This window comes from Monodon monoceros, unplaced genomic scaffold, assembly GCF_005190385.1.
Source record: "Monodon monoceros isolate NGI ecotype Baffin Bay Population unplaced genomic scaffold, NGI_Narwhal_1 Super_Scaffold_6, whole genome shotgun sequence".
In the NCBI taxonomy this organism is placed as follows: domain Eukaryota; kingdom Metazoa; phylum Chordata; class Mammalia; order Artiodactyla; family Monodontidae; genus Monodon; species Monodon monoceros.
In genome coordinates this window covers 81,073,043-81,091,471 of record NW_021703783.1, presented here as the reverse complement: position 1 = coordinate 81,091,471, position 18,429 = coordinate 81,073,043, and the positions used below count along the sequence as shown (strand labels likewise).

The following is an 18,429-nucleotide window of genomic DNA, read 5'->3' as shown; positions in this document are numbered from 1 at the left end:
GTGTGTGTGTGTGTGTGTGTGTGTGTGTGTGTGTGTGTGTGTGTGTGGAGAATAGCTCAAAATGGCAAATAGGACATTTTTTGAAGGTCAACATTATATCTGGTATTTTTATCTCATCAATATTCCATTTTTCTCCATAAAAAATTTGCATTACTACCAATAGAATGTTTTAAATGTCTTACCATTATAAAAATGGTGGCATTTCAGAAGTTAAGCTTGTTTACCCTCGGCTTCCAGTATGCCTGGCACACTCCCCATACCCTTTACTCGCCCACGTCATGGAAGAATCACCGTCCTACTACAGCAGCACAGCAGACCGATGAAATAGATTTAGTACTTATTTCATAGTTGAGGAAACTGAGGCCCACACATTGTAGTTTACCCAGGGTTACACAGCTACGAAGCAGGAGAGCTGGGAGGTTCTCTTAGAAGGCATCCCAAGTTCCCAAATCCAGCCTGCTCTTACGTCACTCCTACAGTAGTGAGGTAATATTTACTAAGAAGAAGATGGTATGTAATGTGCTGGGTATGAGTTGATAATAAACAGAATTATAAGTAGTTCTCTACCCTTTGAGCAGTTTGATTGGTCTGTCAAGATGCTAACATGGGGTAAAAGGTAAATAACAATAAAACTAAGTGATGCAAGGCATCAAATAAGTGATAGAGATAGACGTTATCCAGAGTTCTGAGAAGGAAGCATTCAGACTGGGCTGAAGAATATGGAAAGGCTTTGTGCAAGAACAGAGACTCAATTTTACAGTAGTCAGTGTTTCTCTCACCTGTTCCTCTGGTCTTTTGTTTACTGCTGATAATGGCTGAAAACTATCTAATTGCAAGTTTAAGTCTTTTTTGGCTTCTTTGTTGTTTGGAAGGTGTTCATATTTTTACAGTTTACCCCAGAATAAACAATTTTTTAATTGCACAAGTTTTTTCTACTCTTTTCCGTCCTTGATAGTATTAAGGAAATGATCTGACACTAACCCTTAGATGAATTTTATTTGATTTACAAGTTTCCTTTTTCATTCCTCATAGAGCATATTACTCATTCATCTAGAAAAGTTTAGAAAGATTTTCATAATAGGGTTTAGTTGACAGGAATAGCAGAAAAGGGAAATGGTTCTGATGGAAGAGAATCAAGTTCAAATGCTGATGGGCTTAGGAGCAGGGACAAAAGACCCAGAGGAGGTGAAGACAGGAAGAGACACGGTGTCCTTATGGAGTTGACGTGGGGGCATGGAGGATACAGGTGAGAAACACAGTGTCAGCCCTGCAGCTGGGAGCCCCTCTTAAGTCATAGACTTTTAGGACTGGCAGGGATTTCAAAGACCTCCTTCATTTTACAGATGAAGAAACAGCCTGAAGAGGCTAAGTAACTTGCTCAGTGTCACTCATAAAAGTGACAGAGCTGGGATGAAAACCCACATCCCGAGTAATAAGCCAGCATTCCTACCACTTCCCCCAAGATCTAAGCGTGCAGAACTCTGAACTAGAGGAACGTTCCTAAATGTGGTATTTAAGGACCCTTTGCTATTGCCGTTGTTTCTAATACACCGGAGCGGTTTGGAGATGCCAAGATTAATTTATCTGATGAAGGAAGGCATGTTGTATTAGCATACAGCACGTCAGCATTTCTCAGCTCAGTGTGAAGCGCACTCTCTCTGATGTTTTCTCCCCACCTTCCAGGTAGCCGTACTAGCCAAGGACAGTTATATTGAGCTTTATTTAATTAATTTATTTATTTTTATAAATTTATTTATTTTTGGCTGTGTTGGGTCTTTGTTGCTGCGCAGGGGCTTTCTCTAGTTGTAGCCAGCAAGGGCTACTCTTCGTTGTGGTGCACGGGCTTCTCATTGCGGTGGCTTCTCCTGTTGTGGAGCACGGGCTGTAGGTGCATGGGCTTCAGTAGTTGTGGCACGCAGGCTCAGTAGTTGTGGCTCGCAGGCTCTAGAGTGCAGGCTCAGTAGTCATGGCACACGGGCTTAGTTGCTTCGCGGCATGTGGGATCTTCCCGGACCAGGGCTTGAACCCATGTCCCCTGCACTGGCAGGCAGATTCTTAACCACTGGGCCACCAGGGAAGTCCTTGATTGGGTTTGTTGTTGTTGTTGAGTTGCATGAGCTGTTTATATATTTTGAAAATTAAGCCCTTGTCGGTTGCATCATTTGCAAATATTGTCTTCTAGTCCGTAGGTTGTTTTTTCATTTTGTTTTTGGTTTCCTTTGCTGTGCAAAAGCTTGTAATAAGCTTGATTAGGTCCCATTTGTTTATTTTTGCTTTTATTTCTATTGCCTTGGGAGTCCTTTAGCAATTCTTAATGAAATTAAAATGAAATGAAAGTTACATACTCTCAGTATTTGATGCAAAGAAAACATTTGTTTTTCTTTTCTTTTTTTTCCCTAGGTGGTTCTGGAATGGAGCCGGGATCAATACCATGTTTTGTTTGATTCCTACAGAGACAATATTGCTGGGAAGTCCTTTCAGAATCGGTGAGAAGAGATCAGTTTTGGAGAGTAGCTTATCTGGGCTTAAATAAGCCATGAAATCACCCATGCTTTAAGTAGAATAGTTGAAGGGGTCTTTCCAAGTTGTAGGTATGGTTTAGCTTGTTCAAGACTACTCCCATGTGAAGGTACCTTGTAATCCATCCTCACGTTTTATGGATGAAAAATTTGATTGCCAAAGAGCAATCCTGCTGTGCAGTATATTGAGTACTTTAAGTTATACGATCTCGCTTTGTCCTTGCCCCAGTTCTGTGAGCTCAAGGTCATTCCATCCCCCTGTAGGATGAGGAAGCCAGGCGGCTACTCTGCAGCCAGTTCCAAGCCCCGGCCAGTGTTCTTCTGTTGACATCACTGTGTTAACCAGGGCATCTGCTGTGGTATCCACCAGGACTGGACGCCCACATGCCCCTGTGGTCACCGCATCTGGCTGCCTCACTGTGGGGAGGAGCAAACAACCTCACAGGTTGGGTCTTTTTCTCCTTAAAGCCAAGCTTCTTGGTACAGCCACTCCTGAATGCTGCCTTTACCCTTTTCCTTGGAGACTTTTTCGTCCCTCACAAGACAGACCTCAAAGTTAAAGCAATCTTTTCCAACATCCTCCTTCCCTTCTCACAGCTAAAATAAGTCACACACGGTCTTTTCATTTTTTTTGTCTGTAAAACTGTTACTTGTATGGTTTTATATCATAAAAGCAATGTATGTCTATGGTCAAAAACAGTTCAAACATTATAGAAAAAGAAAAACAAAAAGAAAAAGTAAAGCCTCTCTCTGTTCCATTCTGAATTTCCCCTGACCCAGAGGAACCATGGTTAATGAATTTTTGTTTTGGATTCTTCTGGTGACCGTCCTTTCAACTTAAAAAAAAAGCAAAAACAAAAAACGGAGTTCTCTCCTTTTTGGTTTACTCACTTTATGCAGTGTCTATTAACTGCTTTCCATTGTAACCGCGCACAGCTAATCACTATAGGGCAAGGAGCACGGGGTGACCAAAAACAAATGTGAGGTAGCTAACAAAGGTAGTTAACCTCACGGATAGACCTTGGTCTAACTGCCAGAGGCCATAATCAGAAACTTCCCTAGATCCTGACTGTCCATTTTCCCTGGAGGATAGACACCATAAGTCCTCCTCCCTACCTTCACTGAACCAGAAAACCTAGTGAAAGTATAACTAGTAACTGGTGTCAATTGATGCACTTGGACCATTTTCTGGGAGCCTCTAGACTGCATCGGCAGTTCTGCTGGAGCTCTTGTCCCCACTTAGAAGCACTTCGTTGCGCCTCTATCCACTTGTTATGAGTGCCTATATGGTCCCTATCAAATAAGTAGTTTTTTAAAAAAGCTGTGCTAATAAGACATAGATGTATGCACTATTATAGTCCTGAACCTCTCAGCAAAGAAGGGCTGTAGGATTCCTTGAGTTAGCCTAAGCTTTACTTTAAGCAAGTGAAGGGCGAAGTAGGGAAACTCTAGATCTTTCTCTTAGGATCTCTTAAAACAGCAGTTTCCAAAGAACCTGGGGGATCTGCGAAATCAGAGCTATATTTATAACAGTGCTGAGGTGTTATTTGCCTTTTTTTACTGCGTTGACATTTGCACGAATTGTGTAAAAGCCATGGTGGGTAAAATTGCCACACCTTAGCACAAGCCACTGTAATTCACCACCACCACATATCTGCACGGGGCAGAAAAAAGCTGGTTCGCTTAAGAATGTTCCTGAGGAAGCAGTAAAAATCGTTGATTTGATTCTACCCTGACCCCGTGAGTACACATTTTCTTAATGTTCTGTGTGATGCAACGGGAAGCACACCTCAGGCACCTGACTGCATGGTGATTGTCTTGAGGAAAAGCCCTCCCGTGGTTGTTTGAGTTGCAGCCTGAACTCACTGTTCTGTTTCATGGATCACCATTGTTATAACTTGAAAGGACAGATGACAGTGTCATTACTCAGACTTGTTATATTTGGCAGGTATTTTCTTGACAGTAAACAAAGCGATCCTGTGTTTGAAAGGAAAGAAATGATAGTATTTGCTGCCAAAGATAAAATTTGAGCTTTGAAGTGAAAATTAGAATTTTGGAAAACTTGTTTCCACCACTGTAAGCCTAACAGCTTCACAATACTGTAAAGACTTCTCTGATTAGATTTGCAGCATTATCCAAGAAAATTGCATTTGTTAATATTATGTAAGAAAATTAAGGAAATATGTCACCATTTGGCAGAGCTGCATAACTCAGTAAGCTGTTGTTTTCCAGATAACCAATGCATTGATGTTACAGAATTTCACATGGGTGAAAGCCATTCAAAGTGCAAGAAAGACCAATGGATTTTAATGTAAAAGCACAAAAAGTTCATTAATGTAGTTTCAGATCACACATTGCAACTAATTTTTAAGAAACTTCCACTTATTTTGGTGTAGTATCAAGAAGAATATCCACTATTATTTGAAAAGGCTATTAAAATACGCCTCCCCTTTCCAAGTACGTATCTGTGGGCCTGGGTTTTCTTCAACCAAAAGAGCATATGGGAACAGATTGAATTCAGATGATTTGAGATGCTTGCTTGCTTGCTTCTACTAAGTCATTAAAGAGATTTGGAGAAATGTAAAGCAGTGCCTCTCTTCTCACTAAATTGTTCTGTTGTTTCAGAAAATACTGCTATTTTCATTTAGTTTTTATTTTATTTCTTTTAAATTTACTTATTTTTGCTGCGTTGTGTCTTTGTTGCTGCGTGCGGGCTTTCTCTAGTTGCGGTGAGCAGGGGCTACTCATCATTACGGTGCGCAGGCTTCTCATTTACGGTGCCTTCTCTTGTGGCACGCAGGCTCAGTAGTTGTGGCTCTTGGGCTCTAGAGCGCAGGCTCAGTAGTTGTGGCGCACGAGCTTAGTTGCTCCGCGGCATGTGGGATCTTCCCTGACCAGGGCTTTAACCGTGTCCCCTTCATTCGCAGGCAGATTCTTAACCACTGTGTCACCAGGGAAGTCCTATTTTATTTTTAAAAAATAATTTATTTATTTGGTTGCACTGGGTCTTAGTTGTGGCTTGCTGGCTCCTTAGTTGTGGCAGGCGGGCTCCTTAGTTGTGGCATGTGAATTCTTAGTTGTGGCATGCATGTGGGATCCTGCTTCCTGACCAGGGATCGAACCTGGGCCCCCTGCGTTGGGAGCACAGAGTCTTAACCACTGCGCCACCAGGGAAGTCCCTGCTCTTTTCATTTAAAAAGTTATTTATGTTAACCCATGAAGGGGTTTATTATTGTTTTAAAATGAATTTTTGAATGTCTGATTTATTTTTGAAAATGGCAAGGGTGAATCATTAGAGAAATGCAGATCAAAACTACAATGAGGTATCATCTCACACTGGTCAGAATGGCCATCATCTACAAACAGTAAATGTTAGAGAGGGTGTGGAGAAAGGGGAACCCTCTTGCCCTGTTGGTGGGAATGTAAATTGATTCAGCCACTATGGAGAACAGTATGGAGGTTCCTTAAAAAACTAAAAATAGAACTACCATACGACCCAGCAATCCTACTACTGGGCATGTACCCTGAGAAAACCATAATTCAAAACGAGTCATGCACCGCAATGTTCATTGCAGCACTATTTACGATAGCCAGGACATGGAAGCAACCTAAGTGTCCATCGACAGATGAATGGATAAAGAAGATGTGGTACATATACACAAGGGAATATTACTCAGCCATAAAAAGAAACAAAATTGAGTTATTTTTAGTGAGGTGGATGGACCTAGAGTCTGTTATACAGAGCGAAGTACGTCAGAAATAGAAAAACAAATACCGTATACTAACACATATATATGGAATCTAAAAAAAAAAAAAATGGCTCTGATGAACCTAGGGGCAGGACAGGAATAAAGACACAGATGTAGAGAATGGACTTGAGGACACGGGGAGGGGGAAAGGTAAGCTGGGACGAAGTGAGAGAGTGGCATAGACCAAATGTAAAATAGATAGCTAGTGGGAAGCAGCCACATAGCACAGGGAGATCAGCTCAGTGCATTGTGACCACCTAGAGGGGTGGGATAGGGAGGGTGGGAGGGAGACGCAAGAGGGAGGGGATATGGGGATATACGTATATGTATAGCTGATTCACTTTGTTATAAAGCAGAAACTAACACATTGTAAAGCAATTATACTCCAGTAAAGATGTTAAAAAAAAAAAAAAGGAAGTAAATTATATCCAACCACACACACACACAAAAAGAAAATGGCAAGTGTAGATAGTTATAACCTAAAAACAAAAGCTTTTGGGGTTCCTTAAGAATTTTTAAGAGTGTGAAGTGTCTGGACCCTAAAAAGTTTGAGAATAATTCCTTAATGTAGCAGTTTTCAAGCTTCAGTGTGCAGCAGAATTCCACAGAGGGCTTGAGAAAATACAGTTTCTCCCCATCTCCAGCGTTTCTGCATCTGTAGGTCTCAGAGGGGTGCAGAGAATTTTCATTTCTAACAAGTTCACTGGTGATACTGAAACCGTTGGTCTGGTGACCACACTTTGACAACTATTGTATTAACGGATTCTTAATGAAACATAATCTTCCTCCTTCTCCAACTTTTATTTTAACAATGCTGATTTTCCTAAGAAAAGCTCAAAATGGCCTTCTTTTACTCGCAACGTTTATTGAGTACTCACGCGGCCTGCTGTGTGTGATGCTGTGCTGCGTGCTGATGGCGCACAGACGCATAAATCTCTGCCTGGACGGAGCCTCAAAACTTTTAGAAGGAAAACTAGCTCCGAAAATCTAGACACTGAGGTCAGCAGTTTTAATCAAACACTCTTGTTCTCTTTCTGAAGGGTGTGTGTGTGTGTGTGTGTGTTTTAAATGTTTCTTCTCTTAATTTTAGATTGCATTAAAATAGTTTGATTTTTATGTAGGGATATTTCAAAATTATCAAATTTCGATGATGACAAGAAAATGGATCATATGTAATATCTAATATGTTCTAGTATATTTTAAAAAACCATAATGTTTATAGGAAGTTTTCATTGTTCTGCTGGTGTTTCTACATGTCTTTTTAATGTTGTTTGCCCTGAATGAAAAAAAAAATCCCTTTCTATATGCCAGTGACAAATGAATATGTGAACTGTCTACTGCTGCTAATTGTGAGGGCTTAAGTCAGTCTGGGCTCAGTTTTGTCATCTCTAAAATGTAGATAGTAGATTAAGTGTAAAATCTCTTCCAACTTTGTTTCTAAGATACTATTCATGTTCTAAGTTTTCTTCTCTGCTTTATGTGATGTAGAACCAAGGGACTATTAAGTGCCTTCATATTCACTTAAACTAAACTAATTAAAATAAAAGGTATCACCACGGCTTTGGTTCTGAATCATAGGTAACTTTCTTAGTCTTCAGCTCTAAGATAAAGGCTTCCTTCTCATCTGGAAACTAAGATAGTGGTCTGTGGTTAGAACAAAAGACTCACACTCACTGTGACCATGTCTAATAAGTAGAAAAACAACTGACTCACTGACCAGGGGCAGATCACACGATCTCCTCAGGGTTGTCGGTTTAACACCAGCGAATTGGATTGATCATGTAATACAGCCTTACTAGAAGCACCAGCACATAAATGCATTATTACATACTTATGCTGTTTTCCTCAGTTGAACTTGCATGGATATCTCTTGACTCTATTAAAACAATCTTTAATAGCAGATAATTACTCTTACAGAAAAGCTTTGGAATGTGCAAATTTTTGCCTCCTTTTTAAAAGCCTTTTCTTTCTAAAATATGTCACTTAAGCTTTTTTTTTTCTTTTCCAAATTAATTTTTAGTCTGAGCATAGATAGATCACCTGTGAACTTGGGAGTGAGATGACTCTGGATAATTGTGGGTAATGTGAGGCATTTTTTTTTTAATAGAAAAGACTAATGTTTATGTTGAGGGAATGAACTAATAGTTATTTGGACAGTAAATACATATTAAACCCCACTATGTCCCAGGCACTATTCCTAGGCATGTAGTGGTGAACAAGAGGAACTCATTGACCTCATCTAGAACTGATATTTTAGTGGGGAAGGATTTTTTTTTTAACTTAAAAACATGAACTATAATCTACCTATAAATCAGTAGTTCTCAGTGTGAGTTTTTGGACCAGCAGCATTGGCATTACTTGGGAACTTGTTAGAAATGCAGATTCTGGGGCCCCACTCCAGAACTAATGAATCAGAGACTCTGGGGATGGAGCCCAGCCATCTGTTTTGAAAGTCCTACAGGTGATTCTCATGTCTGCTAACATTTGGGAACCATCCATATAGACACATGCAGAAGAAAACCTAGATGAGGAAGCATTTGCGTATCATTACAGTGGGGAGAGAGAGCCTGAGCCTGTACAGGAAAGAGAGGAAATAATTAATGAAGAGGGGCACAGAATGCGTGACACCATTTTTGCCTTAGAGATAGTTGATCTAGTGGAAGACAGCCATCAAAAAAAATAGTACAACCAGTATGCTAAGGATTTTTTAGAGTACAAAGTACAGTGGAAGTTGCTTCTTAAGCAGTATATTTTCTTTGTGGGAGGTGCGGGAGGAGGGCATTTGGGGAATGAGGAAGTGGTTAAAAAGAAGCATGAAAGAAAGGATATTCTAGGCAGAGGGAGAAGCATGTTCAAAGACACAGAAGCCTGCAAGTTTTTATCCTGTTTGGGTAAGAGCATACACATGGAGCGTCTAGACCACAGGGTATAGATTATGAAGGAGTTTAGATTTTTATTCTACAGGCAGCGGTGCACCTTTACGGGAGGGTTGGTAGATGCTCAGCTGTCACTTGTGTCTGAGTATGAGCTGATTGATTCTGCATTTTCCACATGAAGCTCTGGGTCCCCTGGAACCTCTTTGACCTTCATCTTCTCTTATGCTCTTCCCTTTGCTCCTGTTGTCTCTTCCACACTGGCCTCTGGTTCCTTAACCATGCCAGATAGGCAGCTGCCTCAGGACATTTGCACATGATGTTTCCCTTCTCTGGGCTCTTCTTCCCCAGTTGCCCACATGGCCTGCTTCCTCACTTCCTTCATCTCTTTACTGAAATAACACCTTTCAGTAAGGCCATCTCTGCTCTCCCTGTTTAAAACTGACCCCCCACTTAGACGTACTGTGTATCCTCATTTTCTTTATAACATGGAACATCATCTGACTTCACTTATTTGGTTTATTTCCTGCCTTCACCTTTCTAGAATGTAAGCTTCATGAAGGCATAGATTTTGGGTTTTTTTGTTTACTGCTGAGTCCCCAGCACCTAGAACAGTGCCTAGCACATACTGACTGCTCAATAAATATTTATGCACCAAATGGATAAGCACTCCTTTCATCCAGTCATCTCACCTGCTTCTTTTAAGCTATGTGTTTGTCACTCTATTTATTTTTTTCCTTCCATAATTTGAAAGATTTATCCACCAAACTGCATTTGTTTTCCCCTGAGATAATTAACCCTGTGGCCAAAAGTCATGTTTTGGTTAGTCTCTGGAGCCCTTCGTGCTGCTGGGGGCCTGATCCTGTGCCTGGCCTGTGAGAAAGACAAAAGGAGGGTAAGCTTTAGGTCCTTGGCCTAAAAAAAACCCAGCAACCAAAAAAACAACCCCCCCCCCCAAAAAAAAACCATAAAAAGCAAAAAAAACTACTGTTTCTTGGAAAAGATCAAACCTGAAACAGAATTATCCGAATTATGTCTATGTCACTATGAACTCCCGTGTTGTAGGTCTAGAGCAGACTGAAAGATGGGTAGGATTATGGTAAGTTGATGAAGGAAAGGAGAAGAAAGCTTTCAGCAGGGGTAAAACCTGAACAAAAACACTGAGATGGAGCTTAGGATACTCAAGAATTAAAAGCCTGCCTGACTCCTTAGGGGTAAGATAGTAAGGGAAAAATCAAGCAGGTTCGGGAAGGTCTTCTATGCTAGTAGTGTTGAAGTAAATCATTGAGTTCCTCACGTTGCAGGCACAAATCCTAATCTGCTGGGTACTTTAGGGAACAAAACAGGTATGTTTCCTGTTGCCTTGGAGATTACATTCTAGGGGAGGGACACATGAATTACCAGTGTATGTAACATGTTAATTATTTCATAGGTGATCATTGCTATGAAAAAAAAAACAATAGGGCGAACAGGATGGGGAGGGGCCAGGCTTGGGGGCAGCTGGGAATGGGAAGACTGTAGCATTAAAGAGGGCCAGGTCTTCATTGGGGACTGCTGGCTAACTCTTTTTTTTTGGTAATTTTGTTTAAGCTTATTTCTTTTCTATGTTTGGCTGCATTTGTATCCCAGCTTTCTCACTTGCTAAACTGAGAATGTAGCAGTTTAAAGTGAGCTTCTAAGACCTCCCCCACAGCCTTAAAACTGAAGGGACAGCAGCCTCCACCGGGTAGCTGTGATGATTAGACGATGCAAAACTGCATAAAGTGTCTAGCAGAATGCAACTCCAGAGAAGGGGCTCAGTAAATATTAGTGCCCAAGCCCCAGTTTGAAAGCATGCAAGTCTGTGGTATACGCCATGGTTGGATCACCTTTTTGCTGATTTTTTCATAACCTCTGAGTTTAAACCCTGTTATGCTCTTATTCCCAAGTATGTTGGCAACATGCATATAAGCTGGAGGACTTGTGTGTTTACCCTAGGCTCTGTCTGCCCATGCCGATCGACGTGGTTTACACCTGGGTGAATGGCACGGATCTTGAGCTACTGAAGGAACTGCAGCAAGTCAGAGAGCAGATGGAGGAGGAGCAGAAAGCAATGAGGTAAAACTGATCGTCAGAAAACAAGACACACAAAGCTCTACACTTGTAACTAATGGTACATTTCAGAAGGTAAGATGACGCTTACACTGCCGTTCAAACAAGAACCTGCATCTCAAATTCATGCCGTTACAAGATTCTGGCAGTCATGCAGCCGACGCTTGTTTCTTGGTGCCCAAGGAGGACTCGGCCACTTCGGTGAGATCTTGGCCTCACTTTGTCAGGTGGCCATCTCATGAATGTGGTGTTCTAGTGACGCCTTGGTCTCCAAAGGGCCTAAAGGTGGAGGAGCCACCTAAGGAGCCCTGGGCTTCCTGCTCATTCAGTCTGAGTCCCAGATGTGATAGCTTCATGAAGTAAGGTTTTATTATGCAAAATTGCTACACAGTAAGATGGATTAGTCCCTTGAAAATAAAACAGGCCTACAGACATAAGTTTTTTTCCATTTGATAAAGGCAGTAAAAAGTATATTTGTTACCCTTTTTAATATCAAGTAGTGTACTATGGAACTAGAAACCTTGGTAATTTTTTTAAATATGGAATTTTGATTATCTTATTTACCTGGGAAAAGTACAGTGGGCTTCTGGAGAGCCTTCTGAGCTGGAGATCTGGCTGATGTAACTTCCCTCTGATTCCTCAGGAGTATTTACTGAGAATTTCCCCGTTCATTTCTTTGTAAATGTTATGGGTGCCCCCCAGTTGCAGGTCTTTGGCCATGTTATACTGCAACACATTTGTCTCTCTCTCTCTGCTCCTCCCCAGTGCATGAAAATCACTTAGATAGCCTCGTAACTATGTTTTACTAGTAAATGTAAAAGCTTATATTTTAAGTAAACTTTTGTGGTTACTGTGGGTGGTACGTGATAATATTTGTTGATCATAGCGTATTAAAATGTATAATTTATTATGCATCTTAAATGTTATACACAGTACAGTACTTCTTAACTTACTGGTTGGTTCTCATGGAGTAACCAGGAAAATCAATGTTGTCAAGTTCCCTCATTCACATGTAAGTCTAGCACTAGTCCATGCATATATAATGAAATCTATTTGCTTTCACTAGAGAAATCCTTGGGAAAAACACAACGGAACCAACTAAGAAGAGGTAAGCATTTTGATTTTCCTCTCAGTAATGAAAGTCAGAGGAGTGAGGTGAAACGTCTCGGTTCTTCTCCCTTGCTTTTGTTGAGTACGCAACAAAACAGAGCAAGTATTTTTTACTTACTCTGTTGCTCCTGTTCAGTCCCTCTTCTTTTGGTTTTTGACCCCCAAATTAAGTGCATCCGTTAGATGAGAAAACAGAGGCACAGCTGATTGAGAACTGTGGTTATTCTGGTTGTAGCTAACCAAAACTTTATCGTTTCTAGATACGTTAGGTAAGGTTTTTCTTCTTTGTCATTTCCATTAATCGGTCTTGATGTGCTGTTCTCTTGGTTCACTTAAGTCTAACTTACACCAGTGTTTTCATTTATAGAATCTATGTCCATTGTTTAACTATGTGTTCAGTGTATATTTCCTTATCTTTAAAAGCTGTCATAGTTGTATGTCTTATATTTAAGGACTTGGGAAGGAGATTTAACCCAATGACAAGAATCAGATGATCTCTCTTGATTTGAATCATACCTGACTCTGATAGGTCCTTAAAACAAGACTGTCTCACTAACAAGCGGAAATCTCTGTTAACTGCCACTTCCCCACTGAACCATTAGACTTAAAATAGAAGAGTTATTCATAGAAATGATCCAAAAGTGCCTTCTGAATCATCTGTTAATGTTAATTATGCATATTTATTTATAAATACCTATTGCTAATACTGTTATTTTTATTTATTTTTTAATTTATTTTTGGCTGCATTGGGTCTTCGTTGCTGCACATGGGTTTTCTCTAGTTGGCGTTGAGCGGGGACTATACTCTTTGTTGTGCGTGGGCTTCTCATTGCGGTGGCTTCTCTTGTTGCAGAGCACAGGCTCTAGGTGCACTGGCTTCAGTAGTTGTGGCTTATGGGCTCTAGAGCGCAGGCTCAGTAGTTGTGGCGCACGGGCTTAGTTGCTCCACGCCGTGTAGGATCTTCCCGGACCAGGGCTCAAACCGTGTCCCTGCATTGGCCGGCGGATTCTTAACCACTGCACCACCAGGGAAGTCCCCAAGACTGTTATTTTTAAATGACTTTTAAATTAAAGCAATGATGCAACATTACAGAAAGGTCGAGAGGAAAGACAAGAGCTCACATAATTCTTTGGCCCTCACTCAACAATTATGATCATTTTCTTATTCCATTTTCATGTATGTTTTTATAGTAAATAATTTATAATCTTTGCAATTTTGTGTCCTACTTTTTATTTTATATAATCATACATATTTCTATGTTGATAAATTATTGTAATACTTCTTATCAATTTTAATAGTTACATAATATTCCATAAAGTAACTGTACTATAATTTGCTAAATGTTGGGCACTGCCATATTTTCACTTTGTAAATATTTTGTGATATTATATTTGGGTCTATGGCATTTTCTGTGTGTGGGTTTGTTGTTTTTCCTGTTTTTGTTTCTCTTCTACTTGGACTAGATTCCTGGACATAAACTAATGAGGAAGAAACGTATGTATGTTTTCATGGGTCTGAAGAATTATATATGTATATATAATGTAATTGCTTTTCCAAAGAGGAAATGGGGAACCCATCTGGAGGGATACCTGCAGAATTTGCTGCACTTGCACTAACATTGCATCATCATTTTTTGAGGGTGCTAATTTAGTTAAACAAAAGGTCATTGTCTTCTTTTGCATTTCTTTGAATATTAGTGAGGTTGCACAATTTCATGTAGTCTGTTAACTGGTCATAGCTCCCACCTTCTGAGTTCTCTAGCTGTGTCCTTTGCCCATTTGTTTAATTTAGGTATTTCTTATGTTTAGACAGGAATATTTCATGTAACTTCATAAAACTTTGTCACATTAGCTTTTGTTTGCATCAGTGTCCTGTCATATTCAGTGTACTTAATTGTATTCTAGTTGGAATTGGTAAACTGTTCCTGGTAAGATGATACTCTGTTAACCAGAAGTTTTCTACTTCCTAATCTGTCTGATATTGGGCTTTACTGGAATTACAAATAATGTTTAAAACAATAGTAATGAAGTGCTTAATTTCTTGTACACCTTTGAGTTAGTAAATTTTGTGGCAGTCTTATTTTTTAAATTTATTTAATTATTAATTTTTTTTGGGCTGTGTTGGGTCTTCGTTGCTGCACACGGTCTTTTTCTAGTTGTGGTGAGGAGGGGCTACCCTTGGTTGCAGTGCACGGGCTTCTCATTGCAGTGGCTTCTCTTTTTGTAGAGCACAGGTTCTAGGTGTGTGGGTTTTGGTAGTTGTGGCACATGGGCTCAGTAGTTGCAGCTCGTGGGCTCTAGAGAGCAGGCTCAGTAGTTGTGGTGCACGGGCTTACTTGCTCCACAGCATGTGGGATCTTCCCGGACCAGGGCTCGAACCTGTGTCCCCTGTACTGGCAGGCGGATTCTCAACCACTGCACCACCAGGGAAGTCTGCAGTCTTATTTTATTAACAGGAGTTTGAAAGCTCTATCTTTCGAGTTGCACTTGTTTGATAGTTTTATGCCATACTTGCTAACTTACTAAATTTTTATATTCTTGAGATAAAATTCCTTGTTTATTGAAAGATCATGATTTTTAAATAAAATATAGAAGAAACACCTGTGAAATTTAGTAGTACCAACAAGCTTTTCAGTGTTGATTTAATTTTCAAGCATGTGGTTGTGAGCATGTTCGTGTCTCTTTCCAGTGAGAAGCAGTTGGAGTGTTTGCTGACACACTGCATTAAGGTGCCAATGCTCGTCCTGGACCCAGCTCTGCCGACCAACATCACACTGAAGGACCTGCCATCACTTTATCCTTCTTTTCATTCTGCCAGTGACATATTCAACGTTGCAAAACCAAAAAACCCTTCCACTAATGTCTCAGTTGTTGTTTTCGACAGTACAAAGAATGGTAAGATCTTCTTGTGGGTATTTTAAAATCATGTTATCATTGGATGTTGGAATAACAAAATTTTGAATGGAACAGAATTGGTTCACTTTTAAAGAAATGCCTGATAAACCAAAAATGTAAAAAGAGGAGCTACCATTGTATTTCAGCCCTGCTGTCAGAAAGGGATTGCATCTATTTTACTCTGTGTAATACACATGCCTTCCTGTGCTGTGATCAGGACCTTAAACCTGGTACTCAAATTTACTGTATTCTCTTGGCTGGGAGTTATTCAGGAGGCTTTATTTTTTTTCTTTTTTCTTTCAAAATTCCTCAGCAAGGTTGTTTTCTGCAGCTTGGACTGACCACACTTGGAGCATTCATACTTTAAGTTCTGAATCATCTGGTTATGCAGTTGATTTGACCCGATAATAGAATTAAATTTGTAATTCTTGACATAGAACTGCACCCACATCCTTAGAGATCCCGTCCTTTCCTCAGCCACTGAGCTGCTGAGCCCCACACCTGCGCCTCCTTCAATCATCCTTCCTTTTGTCTCATCCTTCCTCTGTGCTGAGTGACTCTCCCAGGAAGCTCTGTTTTCACTTGTGTAAAATGAAAACTGTCGCATTCTCTTTACAGCCCTGTTCTCAAGTTCCCATTCTTTCAATGCCTTACCTCCCAACCTAAATCTTTGGAACCATCTTTGACCCGTTCGTACTCTAACCAGTAATCCGCCTCATCCTATGACTTGCTTTTTTGCAAAAATCTTAGATTCTTACCTTTCATACTCATCAGATTTCTTCTATACCAGACTGAGTTTCTTCACCCAGGCCCCAATAATAGATGCCTGTCTGCGCTGCCGGCCTCTAAAGTGCTTCTCTGATCCGTCTAGCATGAAACTGATAAAATCAGACTTCTCCAATTTCTTTACAGTTGCTATATATACAGTATATATATACAGTATATACAGTAGTATATATTTATTTTTCACATGGACACAAATTCCTCTTGCTGGTGTTCCAGATGGAGTTTTAATTGCCTTGGTCCTGCCCATCGGCCCTCGCATCCCTGCCCTCCTCGCATCTCCTCACAGCCGCCGGCGTCATCTCACAGATGTGGGGCTGCCTGTCCTGAGCCTCTTCCTCTCCCAGCCCATCTCCTATTCTTTCCAGCCCCCTCTCCAGTTCTGTCTCCATGGAGATCCTGGAGTAGTACATTCACAATGATTTTATTTTTCTGTATCCCTGTAGTACTTGTAACCTAATTCACAACTTAGTTTTTGAGTGCACAGGAGTTTATGGTGTTCTCATCTAATTTCTTTTTTTTTTTTTTTTTTTTTTTTTTTTGGGGTACGCGGGGCTCTCACTGTTGTGGCCCCTCCCGTTGCGGAGCACAGGCTCCGGGCGCGCAGGCTCAGCGGCCATGGCTCACGGCCCCAGCCGCTCCGCGGCATGTGGGATCTTCCCGGACCGGGGCATGAACCCGCGTGCCCTGCATTGGCAGGCGGACTCTCAACCACTGCGCCACCAGGGAAGCCCTAATTTCTTTTTTTAATTCACCATTTATTTTCAGCATTTTATTTTATTTATTTATTATTTATTTATTTATTTTGGCTGCACTGGGTCTTTGTTGCGGCACGTGCGGTCTTTAGTTGTGGCATGCGGACTTCTTAGTTGCAGCACGCGAGCTCTTAGTTGCAGCATGCATGTGGGATCTACTTCCCCAACCAGGGATTGAACCCGGGCCCCCTGCGTTGGGAACGCTGAGTCTTACACACTGGACCACCAGGGAAGTCCCTCATCTAATTTCTTTAGGGCAGAAACCTTATCCTCACCATTTGGTGTCCTGAACAGTGTCTAACACAGTGCTCATTTCCTGGTACTTATTATTTGTGATTTGAAAGAAAACTATGACTTTTCTAAGCAAAGGTATCTCCCCTTCACACCATAGACCTGTTTCTGAACTATTTTGTATAACTAACTTTTTTGTTTTTACTTATAATTACTATTTATTTTTATTATCATTATTATTTACAGTGAGTAATTTTTTTTAAAACATCTATATTGGAGTATAATTGCTTTACAGTGGTGTGTTAGTTTCTGCTTTATAACAAAGTGAAAAATATGGAACGCTTCACGAATTTGCATGTCATCCTTGTGCAGGGGCCATGGTGATCTTCTCTGTATCATTACAATTTTAGTATATGTGCTGCTGAAGCAAGCAGTAGCTAACTTATTTTTAAAATTTAGGTTATATTTTAAAATATATAGGGAAAGTACAGGGGTAATTTTTGACAAATTTAACAAGTTATATGATTTATTGTTTTGCTAAATATAGCTTTGTTTTTATTTTCTTTCTCTTTATTTTAACATCTTTATTGGAGTATAATTGCTTTACAGTAGTGAGTTCGTTTCTGCTTTATAACAAAGTGAATCAGCTTTACATAAATCCCCATATCTCCTCCCTGTTGCATCTCCCTCCCGCCCTCCCTATTCCACCCCTGTAGGTAGTCACAAAGCACAGAGCTGATCTCTCTGTGCTATGCGGCTGCTTCCCACTAGCTATCTATTTTACATTTGGTAGTGTATATATGTCCATGCCACTCTCTCACTTCGTCCCAGCTTACCCTTCCCCCTCCCTGTGTCCTCAAGTCCATTCTCTACGTCTGCGTCTTTATTCCTGTCCTGCCCCTAGGTTCTTCAGAACTTTTTTTTTTTTTTTTTTTAGATTCCATATATATGTGTTAGCATACGGTATTTGTTTTTCTGACTTAACTTCACTCTGTCTTTCAGTCTCTGGGTCCATCTACCTCACTACAAATAACTCAATTTCATTTCTTTTTATGGCTGAGTAATATTCCATTGTATATATGTGTCACATCTTCTTTATCTTTTCATCTGTCGGTGGAAACTTAGGTTGCTTCTATGTGCTGGCTGCTGTAAATAGAGCTGCAATGAACATTGTGGTACATGACTCTTTTTGCATTATGGTTTTCTCAGGGTGTATTCCCAGTAGTGGAATTGCTGGGTCGTATGGAAGTTCTATTTTTAGTTTTTTAAGGAACCTCCATACTGTTCTCCATAGCGGCTGTATGAATTTACATTCCCACCAACAGTGTGAGAGGGTTCCCTTTTCAACACAGCCTCTCCAGCATTTATTGTTTGTACATTTTTTGATGATGGCCATTCTGACCGGTGTGAGGTGATACCTCATT

General features: G+C 40.4%; 1 protein-coding gene and 1 non-coding gene across 5 annotated transcripts in view; one reads left to right on the top strand and one right to left on the bottom strand.

Moving 5' to 3' along the window:
* GNPTAB (N-acetylglucosamine-1-phosphate transferase subunits alpha and beta) overlaps positions 1–18,429 on the top strand; it is an 81,896-nt gene that overhangs the window by 22,854 nt on the left and 40,613 nt on the right. For 3 of the 4 annotated variants that reach the window (XM_029205693.1, XM_029205690.1, XM_029205691.1), the window contains 4 exons: positions 2,401–2,486; positions 11,119–11,238; positions 12,299–12,340; positions 15,031–15,236. In XM_029205693.1, the coding sequence (XP_029061526.1) occupies positions 2,401–2,486; positions 11,119–11,238; positions 12,299–12,340; positions 15,031–15,236 (454 nt within the window). The remainder of the gene's footprint in view (positions 1–2,400; positions 2,487–11,118; positions 11,239–12,298; positions 12,341–15,030; positions 15,237–18,429) is intronic. The other variant, XM_029205692.1, reaches the window with a different exon arrangement.
* LOC114886309 lies at positions 17,333–17,435 on the bottom strand. The gene has a single exon (XR_003791314.1). It is a non-coding gene; the product is annotated as a U6 spliceosomal RNA (small nuclear RNA).